Consider the following 16182-nt stretch of genomic DNA (forward strand, 5'->3'; position numbering starts at 1 on the left):
ATTGCTCTGCTGGTTGGAAACGTACTTATTACAGAATTTATGTTCGATCAGGGGGCATGATAAATTGTGGGTTTTTTTTTTTTTTTTTTTGTAATGTTAGCTTTTTTGTTGTTTTTTTTTTTATTGATATAATTTTTAAATAATTATTATAACATTTTTATTTCTGTATCTTTTTTTCTTTCTCAGGAAGTGGTGAAGATGGGGAGAAAGATTAATCACTGTATCAGACATGTCTAAATGTTGTAGAAATGTGATGGGACTCATGCTTTGAAGGCTTTGATTGCTTCTCAGGACGCATTGGTATTTATTTGAGGAAATTAAGGCACAGACTAAACTGGTGGCATCAACACCTCCCTCTTGTGACTGCTTCCTCTTTTCTGCAGAAGATTCAGCTCAGTGGTCTGGATTCTTTACTTTATGTTTTTCATCAGAGCAATTTTAAGAAACCTTGCTTCACATACGCTTTAGAAACATTCACAAGCTTCCTAAGTGTCCTGCCTCTTTTTTTGTTGTTTGTGTATGTACTATTGCTTAAATACATTTCTTTTCAATGTCCACATTTTACTTCCAAACGATGTTGCTGAAATATGTCGTTTAACCGGAGGACTCTCGTAAACACTAATGAGCCAGTAGGCTCATGCTCAAGTTGTGCAATGTAAATCATACGATACTTGCCTTTTACGTTAACACACTGGATTTTTATTTTTATTTTTTTTAATGTAAAATCTGGTGTGAAGATCTTATTTATGTGATCGTGTTCTGGATTAGATATCCAATAGAAGCAACATTCATGTCAGTATGCTACTCCACAGATATTGTTGTACAGTGTGGACAGACGATACATTCATGAAAGTGCACCACTTTTTCAGCCTAACCCGTATAGTTCCAATGAGTTGTCTTGTTTTGTATACAGTGATGTAGAAGTCAGGATATGGGCCGTTGAAAAGTTTTGGAGAGGAAATGCTAAAAAATTTAAGCAGTTTCTTATCATTGCAGTCTATTTGTGAGGTGTATTTATGAAGTGCAGTGCATCAGGGCATTTATTTGAAAAATTTTTTTTTTTTTTTTTTTCTGGTTGTATAATGAATGGGTCATCACAGTGCCTGTAACAGCCCTGCTCTTTCCACTGTAGGAAGTCCAGTGTGTTCAGCTGCCTGTGTTCCCATTAGCAAAGCTCCTCATTCTCTGAACTTCAGTTCAGGTGTTTGTTGGAAAGTTTCTGTACAAGGGTGAACTTGTCAAGAACAGGTCATTTTTCACCCCAGAATTAAAAGATTTTTTGCATTTTTGCAAAAGTAGAAGTTGGCAGAACTTCCAAAATCTAAAGCTTATGGCTGCTTATAGCCTCAAGATGATAAACAAAGCTAGAAAAAAAAGATTCTTTTCTTGTTTTGCCCTTGTTAACTCTTAAGAGCAGCTTGTAAACACAAGGGATAGGAACTGGTTTAAAGTTTTTCCTCCTTTTCAGCACATGTGCTGTTCATTGCGTCTTAAAGGTAATTGTGATATGTCATTTTTAATAATTTATATTTGCCAGTCTAGCTGCTCTAAATGCTTTTTGTTTTGGGTTGATAATGGCAGAGAAAACTAATGTACATAGATGAAATCAAGTCAAAATAAAACTATGGAATCAGCCAGATGAACTTTTGATATCACTGAATATTTTGGTACAGCATTCTCAAGATTGCGAGACTGATGTTGATTTCTAGAGGTTATGGCTGGAGCAATCGGGTGCATAGCTTCTACATCCCTTTGTAATTCAGTACAGTACGCTCTCTCTATGTTTTAGACCAGTGGACTATCTGGATTACCAGCACTTAATTTCATTTCAACTTCAAATTTTATGAAAGGGTATTCTTTGGTTATATTCAACAGTGTACTTTTGCTTAATCTTGCACATCTTTAAATTGTAACAATGTTGAACTGTACTGATGTATATAAATGTTTAATTTTGTCTGTAAATTGGGAATGATGTAAGAAGTTGGTACGAGGTTTCATTTTGTCATTTAAAGTGAAAACTTGACAAATCACCGTTGAGAAATTATTGAAGATGAGATTATAAATGGGGAAATGCAGGTCATCATGTCCTTACAATTTGTAAATTTTAAAAATGCTGATATTTTTACTTCATATTGATGATCATGCCTAGTGTCTGAAGGAATCGTTTATAATTAATTGCCCTCTTTATTATGGAATTAAATGAAAATGAACTTCTATGTCTCCTGTATGATATTTTTAGGTATGGTATGTTTTACAGATGCATTTATTCTGTTAATGGTGACGTGTGCAACTTATTTAAAGTACTTTCTTCTATCCCAATTAAATATGCAGAGACAACAGTAACCTATTCGTAGGTTGATTTCCCAAAAAAGTGTAAACACTCTTGATTTTTCGAATCATTTCTCTCTTTGAGCATCCCAATCAGCCTGCAACAGTGAGTGTGTGTACATGCACACCAATACGCAGATAACTACCAGCTTATTCAAAAAAAAACAACGCAAGAAAACCGTGTTTACTTGCGATTAAAAATCGTGTTATTTTCTGCTTTTAATGTCAAAACATAAACAGACAGGAGCACATTGTATAAGCCGGTAAGAAACAGGACACTGGGGTAATGGGCAAAAAGTGCTTAGAAGAGCTTTATTGAAAAATGTTAAGACCACAGTTGGAAAATTGTGACAGTGTTTACAGCGTCATGACTCGGACAATGTAATGGGACTGAAAACATAAAATAACATTTTAGATATAATCAAACCAATAACACAAATGTGGTCTTCTACAGACGGCAGAAACAGAAGGAAAATGTGACATGCTCAAAACATCACTGGATCAGATGGCTCAAATCATAAACAAACAAAAAAAGAAGCCAGTGTTGAAAGTCACCCAAATGAGCTTCATTTGCATTCCATCATGAATAATGACATCAAGAAGACATGAAAAAGTGGGTGATATATGTTCATCAGGTAATTGCATTCAAAAGAAAAACAACTCGAGTCACATTTGGTTGAAAGGACACTGGGAGGGAGTCGAGCATGTGAAGGGGATGACAGTGGTAGAGGGTGGGCGCTAGCAGCCCGCAGCATTCCCGTTCACCTGACTCTGGGTCCTGTTGGGCAGTAGATTGCGAGGAGCCACACGCTGGGCCTCCATGGAGTTCCCTCTCACAGACAGGTGCTCCCATCCGCCCTGTTTAAGTTCAGAGTTCATGACTCTCAAAGTGAAGACCATCACATTGAGTTTAAAAAAATCTTACTTTTAGACAATGCAGATTTTTTTCTTAAATTATTCGGATGCCAAATTAAAAAAATAAGAGAATGACAAATATTTAATATTATAGTGTTAAAGGAATAGTTCATCCAAAAATGAAATTTCTCTCATCATTTACTCACCCTCATGCCATCCCAGATGTGTGACTTTCTCTCATCTGCTGAACACATTTGAAGAATTTTAGAAGAATATTTCAGCTCTGTTGGTCCATACAATGCAAGTGAATGGGTGCCAAAATGTTGACGCTCCAAAAAGCACATAAAGGAAGCCTAAACATAATCCATATGACTCCAGTGTTTTAATCCATATTTTCAGAAGCGATATGATACTTGTGGGTGAGAAACAGATCAATATTTAAGTCCTTTTTGGCTAGAAATTCTTCTCCCTGCCCAGTAGGGGGCGATATGCAGGAAGAATGTGAATCACCAAAAACACAAAGTTTTTGTGAAAGTAATCTGTTTCTCACCTGCACTTTTCATATTGCTTCTGAAGATATTGATTTAACCACTGGAGTCTTATGGATTACTTTTATGCTGCCTTTATGTGCTTTTTGAGCTTCAAAATTGTTGGTTACCATTCACTTGCATTGTATGGACCTACAGAGCTGAGAAATTCTTCTAAAAATCTTCATTTGAGTTCAGCAGATGAAAGAAAGTCATACACATCTGGGATGGCATGAGGGTGAGTAAATAATGAGAGAATTTTCATTTTTGGGTGAACTATCCCTTTAAGTCACACTGGGATGCATTTGGTTGCAACAGTGGTGTGAACAGTGGGAAGCCTCACCCCGATGCCAAAGTCCCAGCTCAGGCCTTTTGGCTGCATGGGCTTCACTCCCAGCCTGTGGCACACAGTTCCTGAACTCTCTGATGGATAACCTGGAACTTTATCAGCGATTATCCAAACCTGGACAAATTAAACATCACAACCACCATTTAGTACTTATAAATAGTGGTTATTACTTGTATTCACATACACATTAAGAGTCCAAATGTTTCCTTTAAAATTTGTAAGGAACAATAGACGACGAACCATTCAATGAAAACTAATACACACCCAAGGTGATGATGCAGCCATGATGTAAAGCAATTATATTTAGAAACAGCCCAAGCTGCAGTTACAGCTACTTTGCAGCAGTTTGGAAAGAATGCGGCGAAGTGACGCAACTGTAATGTGATCAACGATCCTGAAATTTCTTTAAAGAAAATTAATTGCTCTTGAAATGTGTGCGAACCAATAAGAATTAAGAGTTCAACAACGCAGTTGAATCTTTTCAGCACACCAAGTCTTTTAAAGTGTCAGAAAAAAGTCAGTCCATTAGTTGGTTTGTTCTCTGTGTTTGTCTGTTCAAGAGTCATTTCAAACAAGTGAAAGATTTCAGACCTGGTCCAGTGGTCCAACAGACACCTTACACACATTACTGGAGATGAGCTCCCATGCAGAACCCTGAGGATAACTGGGTGTCAAACCCTGTCTGTACCACAGATTACCTGCGCAAACACACACACACACACACACACACGCACACAAACAAACAAAGCTCAGACAGGACTGGAGAGAGAACTGCTTTAGACTAATATAATGTGATTCACACAGAGCTTGATTCAGCCAGAATAAGAAAAACTCGCAGTCTCACTGTTTTCATCCACGGCATAAACGGAGGTCCTGCCCACAGACACCTGTTTGAGGGTCTGCCTCAGTGGAGAGGGGATGTGGTACCAGCACTCCCCTGAGAAAATAAATAAACATACATATCAGTAAATAATAAACCAACAATAAAAGGGTCATTCTACATAATGGGTGCCTTTGTGTCTTATTAACATGTTAAGGTGTAAATTATGGCTTCAGTAAAAAAGATGCCAGGTTGATGTCATTTTTATACACACATCAACAAAATGTGTAACTTTCTTTTTTAAGTATTATTAAAAAACTTCAAGTTGTAGTTACACCCGGTTATCTCACATTTGCACTCGGTATGGACAAAGTGTCCAGAGTGTTTAATGTGGACATTTATATGAATGTTGCCTCAAGCATATGGCTGAACCCAAAATTATGTATTAATAAGTCCCCTTTCTGTTGGTCAGAGTGGATTGTGAGGGAGGTTAATACGCTCAGTGACCTATATGAGAGTGGAGTGTTGAGATCTTTTGAAAATCTGGTTCAACATTTTGGGATTCCCAGATCTCAGTTCTTTAGGTATTTACTCTGGGAGTGGTGATTACTGCTTTTGGAAAAGGTCATGAGGCATCAGTGTATTACTCTCTGTTAATTCAGAGTCTGGGGGACTCTTTTTTTCTTTTTTTTTTTTTGTATGTATATATGTGACCACAGGGATGTTCGTTGAGGGGTGGGGTTGGTGGTTGGGGAGGGGGAAGGGTAATAGTGGGGGTTAAATGTTGATTCAATGTATATATGTTTTGTTTTTCTTTGTTATATCTACGAATCAATAAAAAATGTTAATCGGAAAAAAGTTGTATTCTTGTTTAAGTGTCAACCCTGTTACCATCATACAGTAAGTATTCCTTATTAAAATAAAGTATTATTCCATATATCATAGTACTCATCTTTTTTATTACTTTTTTACCACAAATATTTTAGGGGTGTCAGAAGGGGACAATCTTAAATTTCACTGTGTAACCAATTTTTTTTTTTTTTTTTTTGGTTCCTGGATAGTAAGTGTTATTTCCTAATTGCTTATGCCTCAAAAGTATAGAAAATGGCTGTTATTCCCCACAAACATTGCTTTTGTGACCAGGACAGTGATATTTTGAAATGTACCTATTTTCCAGAATATTCCAGATAGATTCAGTGCTGAGTAAACTTGGAGTAACTTCTAGAACTTTCTAGAACTTTCCAGTAATATAAATAGTAGTATAAATACAGGGGCCTAAAGCCCACCAGTTCAGTTTAGTTCCAGCTGCCTAAGTGGATACATATCTGCATTTTTCTGAGATGGCATCAAGAGGCTGCAAGCATCCGGCAGATGCATTTTGCTATGTCTGCGGCCAATTTATCAAGACGAGCGAAAAAGTACTCCATAAAATCATCTGCTAAGATGTGTGAAGCCTACAAGGCATATTTCAGCATGCCTGTCGGGGATCAAGACAAACCCTGGGAACCTTATTTTACCTGCGAGCACTGCAAAAAAACTCTGGAAGGTAAGAGGTATGGAAGGTAATTGTTGCTTGGAATTTTATGTTATAAAATTTGTTCATTTTTAAAATTGTAAAAGTTTTTAATTTTAAAATGTTTTACAGTTCTCAATGTTATTGAAAAAATATATCATATATGAAAAATGTTGCGAGAATCTCTTACACATTAGTCATGGGTGAAATAAATGTATTTTTGTTGGATGGTACAGAGGGGAAAAGAGAGCCATGAAGTTCACTATCCCAAGAATTTGGCGGGAACCCACTGACCACTCAAGCAACTGCTACTTCTGCATGGTGGATCCTTCCAAATGTCGGACTGGCAAGAATGCACCTGCTATCACATATCTGGACCTTCCTTCATCCATCACCCCGCTGCCACACTGCCATGAGCTCCCCGTACCCACTCCTCCGGAGAGAGAGCAGCCGTCTTTAGAAGAGAGCAGCAAGTCAGAGAGCGAGGAAGACATTGTGGATCAAGATGACAATTTCAGAGGTGGAGCTGAGGAGAGAAACCCATACTACCCCAACCAAAAAGACCTCAACGACTTGATTAGAGATCTTGGTCTCACCAAGTACAATGCCGAGCTTTTGACATCTAGGCTCAAGCAGTGGAACTTGTTGGAATAAAGTGTGCAAGTCACAGATCAGAGGAAGCGTCACCAACCTTTTTCCAGCTTCTTCACCTGTCAAGATGGGATCTGCTTCTGCCACAGTGTGACCAGTCTGTTCGAGGCAATCGGAATCGCCTGTAACCAGAATGAGTGGCGCCTCTTCATTGACAGCTCATCCAGGAGCCTCAAAGCTGTGCTGCTCCATAATGGTAACAAGTACCCATCTCTTCCCCTGGCTCACTCGGTGCACCTCAAAGAGGATTACAACAGCATCAAGACCTTGCTGGATGCCTTGAAGTATGATGAGGTCATAGGAGACTTCAAAATGCTGGCATTCCTGATGGGTCTCCAAGGCGGTTTTACCAAGTTTCCCTGCTACCTTTGCCTGTGGGACAGCAGGGACACCAAGGCGCACTACCACAGGCAGGACTGGCCACAGCGGACCGAGTTCTCTGTGGGGAGGAACAACGTCAAGTGGGAGCCATTGGTGGAGCCCCGGAAGGTGCTGATGCCACCACTGCACATCAAATTGGGCCTTATGAAACAATTTGTCAGAGCTCTAAATAAGGAGTCGGCAGCCTTCAAGTACCTTCAAGGCTTCTTCCCTAAGCTGTCTGAGGCAAAGGTCAAAGCCGGTGTCTTTGTCGGACCACAGATAAAGAAGATCCTGGAGTGCAATGAATTCCCCAAGAAGCTCACTAGTAAGGAGAAAGCGGCTTGGAACTGTTCGGGGCTTCCTGGGCAATCACAAGGCCGAAAACTATGTGGAGCTGGTTGAGACTCTGGTGAAGAACTACGGCACAATGGGCTGTAGGATGTACCTCAGAGTCCATATCCTTGATGCTCATCTTGATAAATTCAAGTAGAACATGGGAGCATACTCGGAGGAGCAAGGCGAGTGCTTTCATCAGGATATACTGGACTTTGAACGACACTACCAAGGACAATATAACGAGAGCATGATGGGAGACTACATTTGGGGGCTGATTCGTGAAAGGGATTTACAGAACTACTCACTTCTAAATCTTTTGTAGTCATTTTTGTATTAGTTTAGTATAAATACATGTTAATTTGGATTCATATGTTGGTTTTTTTCTGACTTTATGTGAAAGAAAAGACATAAATTTGCCTGTTTTCTTATTTGAAATAGGTACATTTCAAAATATCTCTGTCCTGGTCACAAAAGCAAAGTTTGTGGGGAATAACAGCCATTTTCTGTACTTTTGAGGCATAAGCAATTAGGAAATAACACTTACTACTCAGCAACAAAAATTGTGTTACATAGTGTTATCAACTCTTTTATCATGATTTGTTTTTTAGAATAAACAATTGATTATTGACGATTAGATGGCAGAATACAATTAATAACACAAAGACATTTTCTGTCTGGAATGCTATTTTAAATTTGAAAGAAATTTACAATTTACTAAATTGCACAAGCAGGTGTTTCTCAGGAAGCCAGTCAAGAAAATGTCTTGGTCCTATTTTACTCCAAAATCAAAAGAAACAAATAAGAAATTATATTGCGCATATGAAAAAAAAAAAAAAAAAAATCACATTGTGATATTATTCTCATGACAGTTACGCACATTTTACCCCCCAATTCTCATTACTGCAATGCAAAAAAATTATGGTCCTTATGATATTCTCATTACCGCATCATGAACCAATGATATAATATTTAAATTGTAAAATGTTTATAGACCATAGCAGTACTCCATTCGTACTGCCTTTCATTTTCTTTGTTCAAAACATAATTTTTGCACTGTAAACTCTAATGTTATCATTACTGGAAAAACCAAGTTGTCTTAATTAAACATTACTTGAAATATAACTCAAATACAGCATATATGTTGATTGAACTATTTTTTTCCCTCAGAAATCCATAGACTATTGTGTACAAAACTGAGGCTATGGGAATACCCACAATGCCTTGCGCTTGGATTATTTTATTATGTTTCCTTGGTCAAAGAGAACTTAAGGGGGCATTTATATAGTTGTTAATAAGAATTCATATAGAGGTTTTAGCTCTATTGTAGAGTTATTTATGTTGTTTTGTTGCAAATAGTTGCTTCGTGTGATGTCACCATTATAGTGATCCGTGTCCCCTTTGGTCATGTTGGACCCTGATTTCAGTTCTCTTTGTGCATGTGCAACTGAAGTACAGGCATATATGCATTCCTGTGGAGAATGAAATTGATTTAATGACTGATCTAGAATCAGCTATTATCTTTATTATTTAAACTGTGTTATTGTATGACCTAAATTTGAGTCAATAACAATATTTACATAGCAAATCTGAGTTAAGTCTACTTGCATCTAGTTATCTTAAACAGATAAGTTCATTCTATATGAAGACCAAGTTAAGTTAATTACACAAGTTTTGGAGACTTCATTACTCAGTTCAATTGAGGGAACAATTTAGGGTTTTCAGTGTAATTATTATTTTATTTTTGTTTTTCATTATTATTGTTTTGGGATTAAATATGACCAGGACATTTTCTTGACAGGTTTCATGAGAATCACCCAAGCATACAAAGCCCATACATAGTGCAGCATGTATCAATAAATATGCAGTTGTAAAAACAGCTGTATTTCACATATAGTAGAATGTAAAATTGCTGGAAGAAATCACGTCCCAGTCAGAGTTTCCATCAGGATGGTTTTGTGGTCTCACCAGCTGGGTTGTGGGCAGATACAGAGCCCCGGTAGAAGACAGCTCCATCTCTGGTGATGGCCCACACCTGGTGGCCTCCACCTATGCAAATGGATTTAAAGGGCTGGTCCGTCCCCACATGGAGCCAGGAGTTGCCCTGTGGTGTCACAGAGTTGTGGTTAGAGAACCACCCTACACACCAGCTCAATAGTAGAACATTTATTTTTAAATGTAAATGGTAGCCAATGTGCATGTCCCCAACCAACACCATTAATGGGTTATACAGAATGAAAAAAATAAAATAATCAGATCATACCTACATTTTTCTTTAATTGGAATTAAATATCATGCTTTTTTCCCCTAAACTGCTTTGTACATTTTCTGAGAAAATGTTTCTTGCTGAATTTGAATATGGGTCCTAAACCATTAAAGGTTTGTCAATTTCCCTTTCAAAAAGTATGGTTTGATCATTTTCCACATACTTTCAATGAACTTTTAAACATATTGGCCACTCTATAGGCCAAAACATACTCTATGTAAGTATGTGAACTCAGCCATTTCATGTGTTGTTGCAATCCAAAATGTGTCAGACTGCAATTCGCAACAAGTACGCAAAGTACTCTCAGCGTTGCCACAAGGGCGCAATAGTTGACATTAGTGTGAAATGTCCGTTTATAAGGTGAGTTTTCTCTTACAAGCCAACTACTGTGGCGGAGCAACAGTTTGAAGAGAATACTGCTAAGAAAGTTAAAATCAATATATTTAGAACAACTTACACATTAAGTATGTTTAACTGGACCACGTCTTGGCAATCCATTGGCCAAGCGCACACTTCTGCGTATGTGTACTTACATTAAGTATGTTTCTGTGACGGAGTTAAAATAATATAGCACTTCAGGGTTAGGCTAAATGTTGGTAACTATTAAGGGTAACTATTATTACATATTCACGACCACACACTGGACGAAAAGCAGCATACCACATCACTCCACGGGTAGGAAAAGGCAAAGTTGGCACACAAAGTATGCGTCAAGAATGCGTGCATGGATATTGCAGTCCAAAACAATCAATCTAATTACCGTATCGACAAAAGTTACTTATGAATGTTTTTGCATTTTTCAATAAACAAAGTGACGTCGATGTGTTTGCAAGTTGGTGTAGGAAATAAATGGAGCAAGTGCACTAACTGAAAGATTAGAAAAGGCTATTTTAATTATGTAATTTCTCTTTACTGTATGTAGCTTTATTCAAGATGTCAAACCACAAATTTGGTACAAAAAAATTGCATATACACAATGGCTGCGCCCAAAATTGCGTACTGTCTGATGATAAGCATACTTCTCGGCAAGTAAAAAGTAAGTTCTTTAGGTATGCAGGTGGGCAGTATAAATACATTCCCGTGACCTGAATATATGACCTAATAACAACCGCAAAAATAATCTATTCTGATTTTGTTAAATTAGCACAATTTAACCATAAGAAACAAGTTACTTGGTATACACCAATCAGCCACAACATTAAAACCACCTGCCTAATATTGTGTAGGTCCCCCTCGTGCCGCCAAAACAGCACCAACCCGCATCTAAAATGTAGTTATTAGATTAGAATATAATTATATTATATTCTTCTCACCACAATTGTACAGAGCGGTTATCTGAGTTACTGTAGACTTTGTCATTTCAAACCAGTCTGGCCATTCTTTGTTGACCTCTCTCATCAACAAGGCATTTCCATCTACAGAACTGTCGCTCACTGGATGTTTTTTGCACCATTCGGAGTAAATTCTAGAGACTGTTGTGTGTGAAAATCCCAGGAGATCAGCAGTTACAGAAATACTCAAACCAGCCCATCTGGCACAAACAATCATGCCACGGTCCAAATCACTGAGATCACATTTTTCCCCCATTCTGATGGTTGATGTGAACATTAGCTGAAGCTCCTGACCCGTATCTGCATGATTTTATGCACTGCACTGCTGCCACATGATTGGCTGATTAGATAATCGCATGGATGATTGTTGGTGCCAGATGGGCTGGTTTGAGTATTTCTGTAACTGCTGATCTCCTGGGATTGTCATGCACAACAGTCTCTAGAATTTACTCAGAATGGTGTCAAAAACAAAAAACATCCAGTGAGTGGCAGTTCTGTGGATGGAACTGTCTTGTTGATGAGAGAGGTCAACAGAGAATGGCCAGACTGGTTCAAACTGACAAAGTCTACAGTAACTCAGATAACCGCTCTGTACAATTGTGGTGAGAAGAATACCATTTTAGAGTGCTATTCTGAGATGCGGGTTGGTGCTGTTTTGGCAGCACGAGGGGGACCTACACAATATTAGGCAGGTGGTTTTAATATTGTGGCTGATCAGTGTATATACAGTATCAGTTACAGTGAAAAAGAGCTGCCAGACTCGTGGTTCTTCGACGTTTTTTAGATTCCAGCATTTTGAATTTGACGTCTCCTCTGCCCCCTGGCATTATGGGACAGTAAAAAGTCAGTCATACTACTCTATTGGCATACTGTTTTTGGCATACTCTATATTGGGGAAGTATGCATTTTTGGACACAGGCAATGTGGCTTCTAGCCTAAAGTCAATAATGCACGTATGTCCTTTAGGATTTTAAAAGGTTTTGTTTTGGGTTGAATTTAATTGAAAACTGTGAGTGGTGCTGCAGAATTTTTTGTAGCCCCTGAAATCATAGCTGGGCTACATCGATGGATAGCAAATGACGGCAGCGGTGTGCGTACATTTTTAGTGTTGAGAATAACAGTTGAAGGATCGGCCATTAAAAAAACCATATTAGTTGAACACTAATCTAAATATTAGGAGTAGGGGTGATGGGGATGGGGCGCATCCCACTTTGGTGGTCACTGAATGTCTCTTTGTACTTTGCACCATGTAAAAATGGCACTGTTTTGCTGAGAATGGATCGACTATTATAATCGTGTGTAAAAGAGGACAGGAACATGGTTTGGTTCTTACGGCTGGGTTGTCGGTGGTGACTCCCAGACGACAGAGAACATCTCCCTTCACACTGATGGCCCACAGAGGAACCTGCTCCAGACTGCACTGAGCCAGACACGGAAGAATGGTGATGTCACTCAGAGGGATTGGTGGGACCTTCTGCCAAGGTCCAGTCAGGGTGATCTTACACTTTCTGTGTCAGAGAAAAACTTGTTCGATGGTTGTTCTACACCTTTTTCTAAAAAGAGGTGCTTCTAAACTCGGACATAAGCCATAAACTTATTTCAACTGTTCTGTAAACTGCCTTTGTCAGAAATGTTATTTAATTTGTACATTTGTGACCCAGTGTGTCCAAAAGCAGCAGAAATGTAAACTAACCTAGCCCATCGTCTGCGCCGTACAAAGTCCTTAATTGTCTTATAACCATGAAAAGTCCTGTGTGATAAGTACATAAAGAAATACATCTTTCAGTTTGTGAAAATAGACTATGGCCACTATTTTATTTATAAAGTCACACAAGGACAACATACCCAGGGAAATCTGCAGCATACTGCCAGCCCTCTTTATCTGTCCCTCCAGGGACACTGTAGTCTATGGCCCAATCAGATACCTGCAAAAGTGAGATTTTCTCTCATGAAAACAATGACAGCTGTAGATATCATTGATAAATGTACAGATGACAACTGTTCTACTGTTCCATTAGGGAAATTACACATTTGAATACATAATAATAACAGAGTAGACCCTTAAGGACAAAAAGTACACTGACCAATAAAATACTACAGTTCATGCTGTGAAAAAAAAAAATGTGTTTGGCCCTTCGCTAATTTTTTATAAGCACCACAGCACAATGTGTTGGAACAAATGTGCTAAACACTAGGACACAAATATGATTATGCAATACATTATAAAATGGATATTCTGATTGGATGAGACTCGTTTGAAGCTGTGGTTGACACCTTTGTCTGCAGATCCCCCCCTCCCCCTTTTTCTCCCCAGTTTGGAATGCCCAATTCCCAATGCACTCTAGGTCCTCGTAGTGGCATGGTGACTTGCCTCAATCCGGGTGGCGGAGGACGAATCTCAGTTGCCTCCATGTCTGAGAATGTCAACCCACGCATCTTATCATGTGGCTTGTTAAGCACGTTACCGCGGAGACATAGCCCGTGTGGAGGCTTCACGCCATCCACTGTGGCATCCACGCACAACTCACCACACGCCCCACCGAGAGCAAACCACATTATAGCGACCATGAGGAGGTTACCCCATGTGACTTTACCCACCATAGCAACCGGGCCAATTTGGTTGCTTAGGAGACCTGGCTGGAGTCACTCAGCACACCCTGGGATTTGAACTTGCGAACTCCAGGGGTGGTAGTCAGCGTCTTTACTCACTGAGCTACTCAGGCCCCACGATCAGCTGAATTCTAAATGACTAGATCAAGCTCCATTGCTTGGCAACCACAAACAGCCAAATTATATTACATGGCAAAATGATTTTAACGGGTTATAATTTCCAATATATAATCGATTTCATTTCTGTCTAGAAAATGTTTCAGCTATTTAGAATTTTACGAAAAGCCTACTTTTTCGAACGCCTCACAGGCCGTTTGTCCAGTTCGCATGAAATTTGGCAAAAATCATCTAGGGACCCTCCTGATTAAAAGCTGTTCAAAGAATTTTGATTCATCAAAGCACTTTGGAGTTACTAGACAAATCATTGTTTGGGCATGGCCCATATTTACTTATGGGCCTATATCTTCTAAAAACAAAAAAACAAACTTAACAAAACTTGGTAAACTTTGACATGAAGACATTTTGAGGATGCACGCCAAATTTTGTCAAATTCTGTCATTGGGGGTAATATAACTAAAACGGCATCATAACATAAGTTGGAATATGGCATGCATCTTCTTTGGTCGAAGTGCTCATATATCCTTAAAACATCGATTGGACAAATCATCAACAAATGGTCACCAGCAGCCAATCAAATTTCAGCTGTTAATAACTTCAAATGTGAATGGCTGATCATTATGAAATTTGGCATATACTTACAGGGTGTCTAGATGAGGCGGTGTCCCAAATTTTGTGAGATTCGGCCACAAGTTTTATAATATGCTAATAGTGTTAATCGATTTAATTAATCTAGAGTTGCTCCGACAAATGGTTATCAAATTAAATTCGATTCATTTTATCGTTCAGAATATATGAACGATACGTTTTTGGGTGTGGCCCATAATGTCTAATTGGCCTGTATCTTGTGAGTGCAATATCCAAACTTATCAAAACTTAGTACACACAGACAACAGGACATTCTTATGGCACATGCCAACTTTCATGAATTTCCGATGCTAGGAAAAGAAAGTCCTAGTTGTGCAACTGTGATCAAAGAAGTGTAAATTTTGACACCACAACAACATTCACAGGATCTATTCTTTCAAATTTGGCTCTTTCAAAAATGTTCACACATATTTGGACCCCATAATTGCCTCTTGTGGCTATATTTATTGTTATTATTAATGATGAATGTAATTATTTAGCACACTGCTATAGCCACTTCATGTCGTGCCATTAAGTCACCCCGAGTGGTTTATTTCCTTATCGTGGTATAGTTGCGATTGACATTTGTAAATATACTAAAGGCTTGAAAACAGCTTTGCTTTTTAGAGGTACTGTATGAAGCAATCTATCACTAGAGCCAAAAAGAACCAAAAAACCTGTCTTTACCCATGTCCACTGTGGTGAAGGAGGGTTAGTGCTCTCTTTGGTGCACTCTTTCAGTCCAGAGGAATCACTCCACATATAGCGATCTGTTGGAAGACCTCTGAGAAAAACAGAGCACAATAAAATCACAATAAAGGATCATGCAGGAGTTCAGTAAAAGACACTCACTTATCAGTGTATCCTGTCATCGGGTTCCAGCGCTGGTTCTCATAGATGCAGACATTCCTGATGTCACCTATTGCCTGGTTAACATTTTCATTTCCTGCAATTAGAGAACTTTAAAAGATTAGAAATATTTCACAACATGTTACAATAATTGTGAAGGAAAGCATTGCAATAGTACATAAAAAAAGAAAGAAAAGGAAATACTCTTTTGGCAAGATTGGGAAGATGACTAGGAAGCTCACTGGCTATGTTAGTAGTGGAATATTAGCATAATGTTTACTGTGCACTGCACAGTATACTGAATAGTGCCTACTGTGTATACTGTACATACTATATACTGCAGAAATAGTAAGAGTAGTCATTTTTATTAATATTAATAGCAGAACAATTAAGAGTAGTAGTAAAACTAGTGCTATTCCATTTGTAGCCAAGTCTGTACTGGTATTGCATGAACTACATCCTGTTCCAGACTAGTTTATGTTGGCTAGTCCTTGCCTAACTGGTGAATCAGAATAGCTGTCCTATTTATCAGCTAAACTTCAACCAGCATGGGCTTTCTGGTGAAGCTAGCTGACCAATTAATTCTTATAAGTAAGTCAATATGATATCAGAATCCTTAATGCCAATTAACCTGGAGGTCATC

General features: G+C 38.5%; 2 protein-coding genes across 8 annotated transcripts in view; one reads left to right on the forward strand and one right to left on the reverse strand.

The window, feature by feature from the left end:
* The window catches only part of LOC127450785 (serine/threonine-protein kinase LMTK2-like), a 78212-nt gene extending 75996 nt beyond the window's left edge, over nt 1–2216 (forward strand). For all 4 annotated transcript variants that reach the window (XM_051715135.1, XM_051715134.1, XM_051715136.1 and 1 more), the window contains one exon: nt 187–2216. In XM_051715135.1, the coding sequence (XP_051571095.1) occupies nt 187–215 (29 nt within the window). In that variant the 3' untranslated portion in view covers nt 216–2216. The remainder of the gene's footprint in view (nt 1–186) is intronic.
* A 148-nt stretch (nt 2217–2364) lies between these two features.
* The window catches only part of LOC127450787 (tectonin beta-propeller repeat-containing protein 1-like), a 42641-nt gene continuing 28823 nt past the window's right edge, over nt 2365–16182 (reverse strand). The window contains exons 16-25 of one of the 4 annotated variants that reach the window (XM_051715141.1): nt 15543–15636; nt 15378–15474; nt 13182–13261; nt 13030–13086; nt 12670–12844; nt 9708–9843; nt 4904–4996; nt 4651–4757; nt 4054–4173; nt 2365–3186 (exon numbers count right to left, since the gene is read on the reverse strand). In XM_051715141.1, coding sequence (XP_051571101.1) covers nt 3067–3186; nt 4054–4173; nt 4651–4757; nt 4904–4996; nt 9708–9843; nt 12670–12844; nt 13030–13086; nt 13182–13261; nt 15378–15474; nt 15543–15636 — 1079 coding nt within the window. In that variant the 3' untranslated portion in view covers nt 2365–3066. Of the gene's footprint in view, nt 3187–4053; nt 4997–9707; nt 9844–12669; nt 12845–13029; nt 13087–13181; nt 13262–15377; nt 15475–15542; nt 15637–16182 lie in introns of those variants that run through there. The other 3 variants (XR_007899030.1, XR_007899031.1, XR_007899032.1) reach the window with 3 other exon arrangements.

This window comes from Myxocyprinus asiaticus, chromosome 13 (genome assembly GCF_019703515.2).
Source record: "Myxocyprinus asiaticus isolate MX2 ecotype Aquarium Trade chromosome 13, UBuf_Myxa_2, whole genome shotgun sequence".
NCBI classification, from domain to species: domain Eukaryota; kingdom Metazoa; phylum Chordata; class Actinopteri; order Cypriniformes; family Catostomidae; genus Myxocyprinus; species Myxocyprinus asiaticus.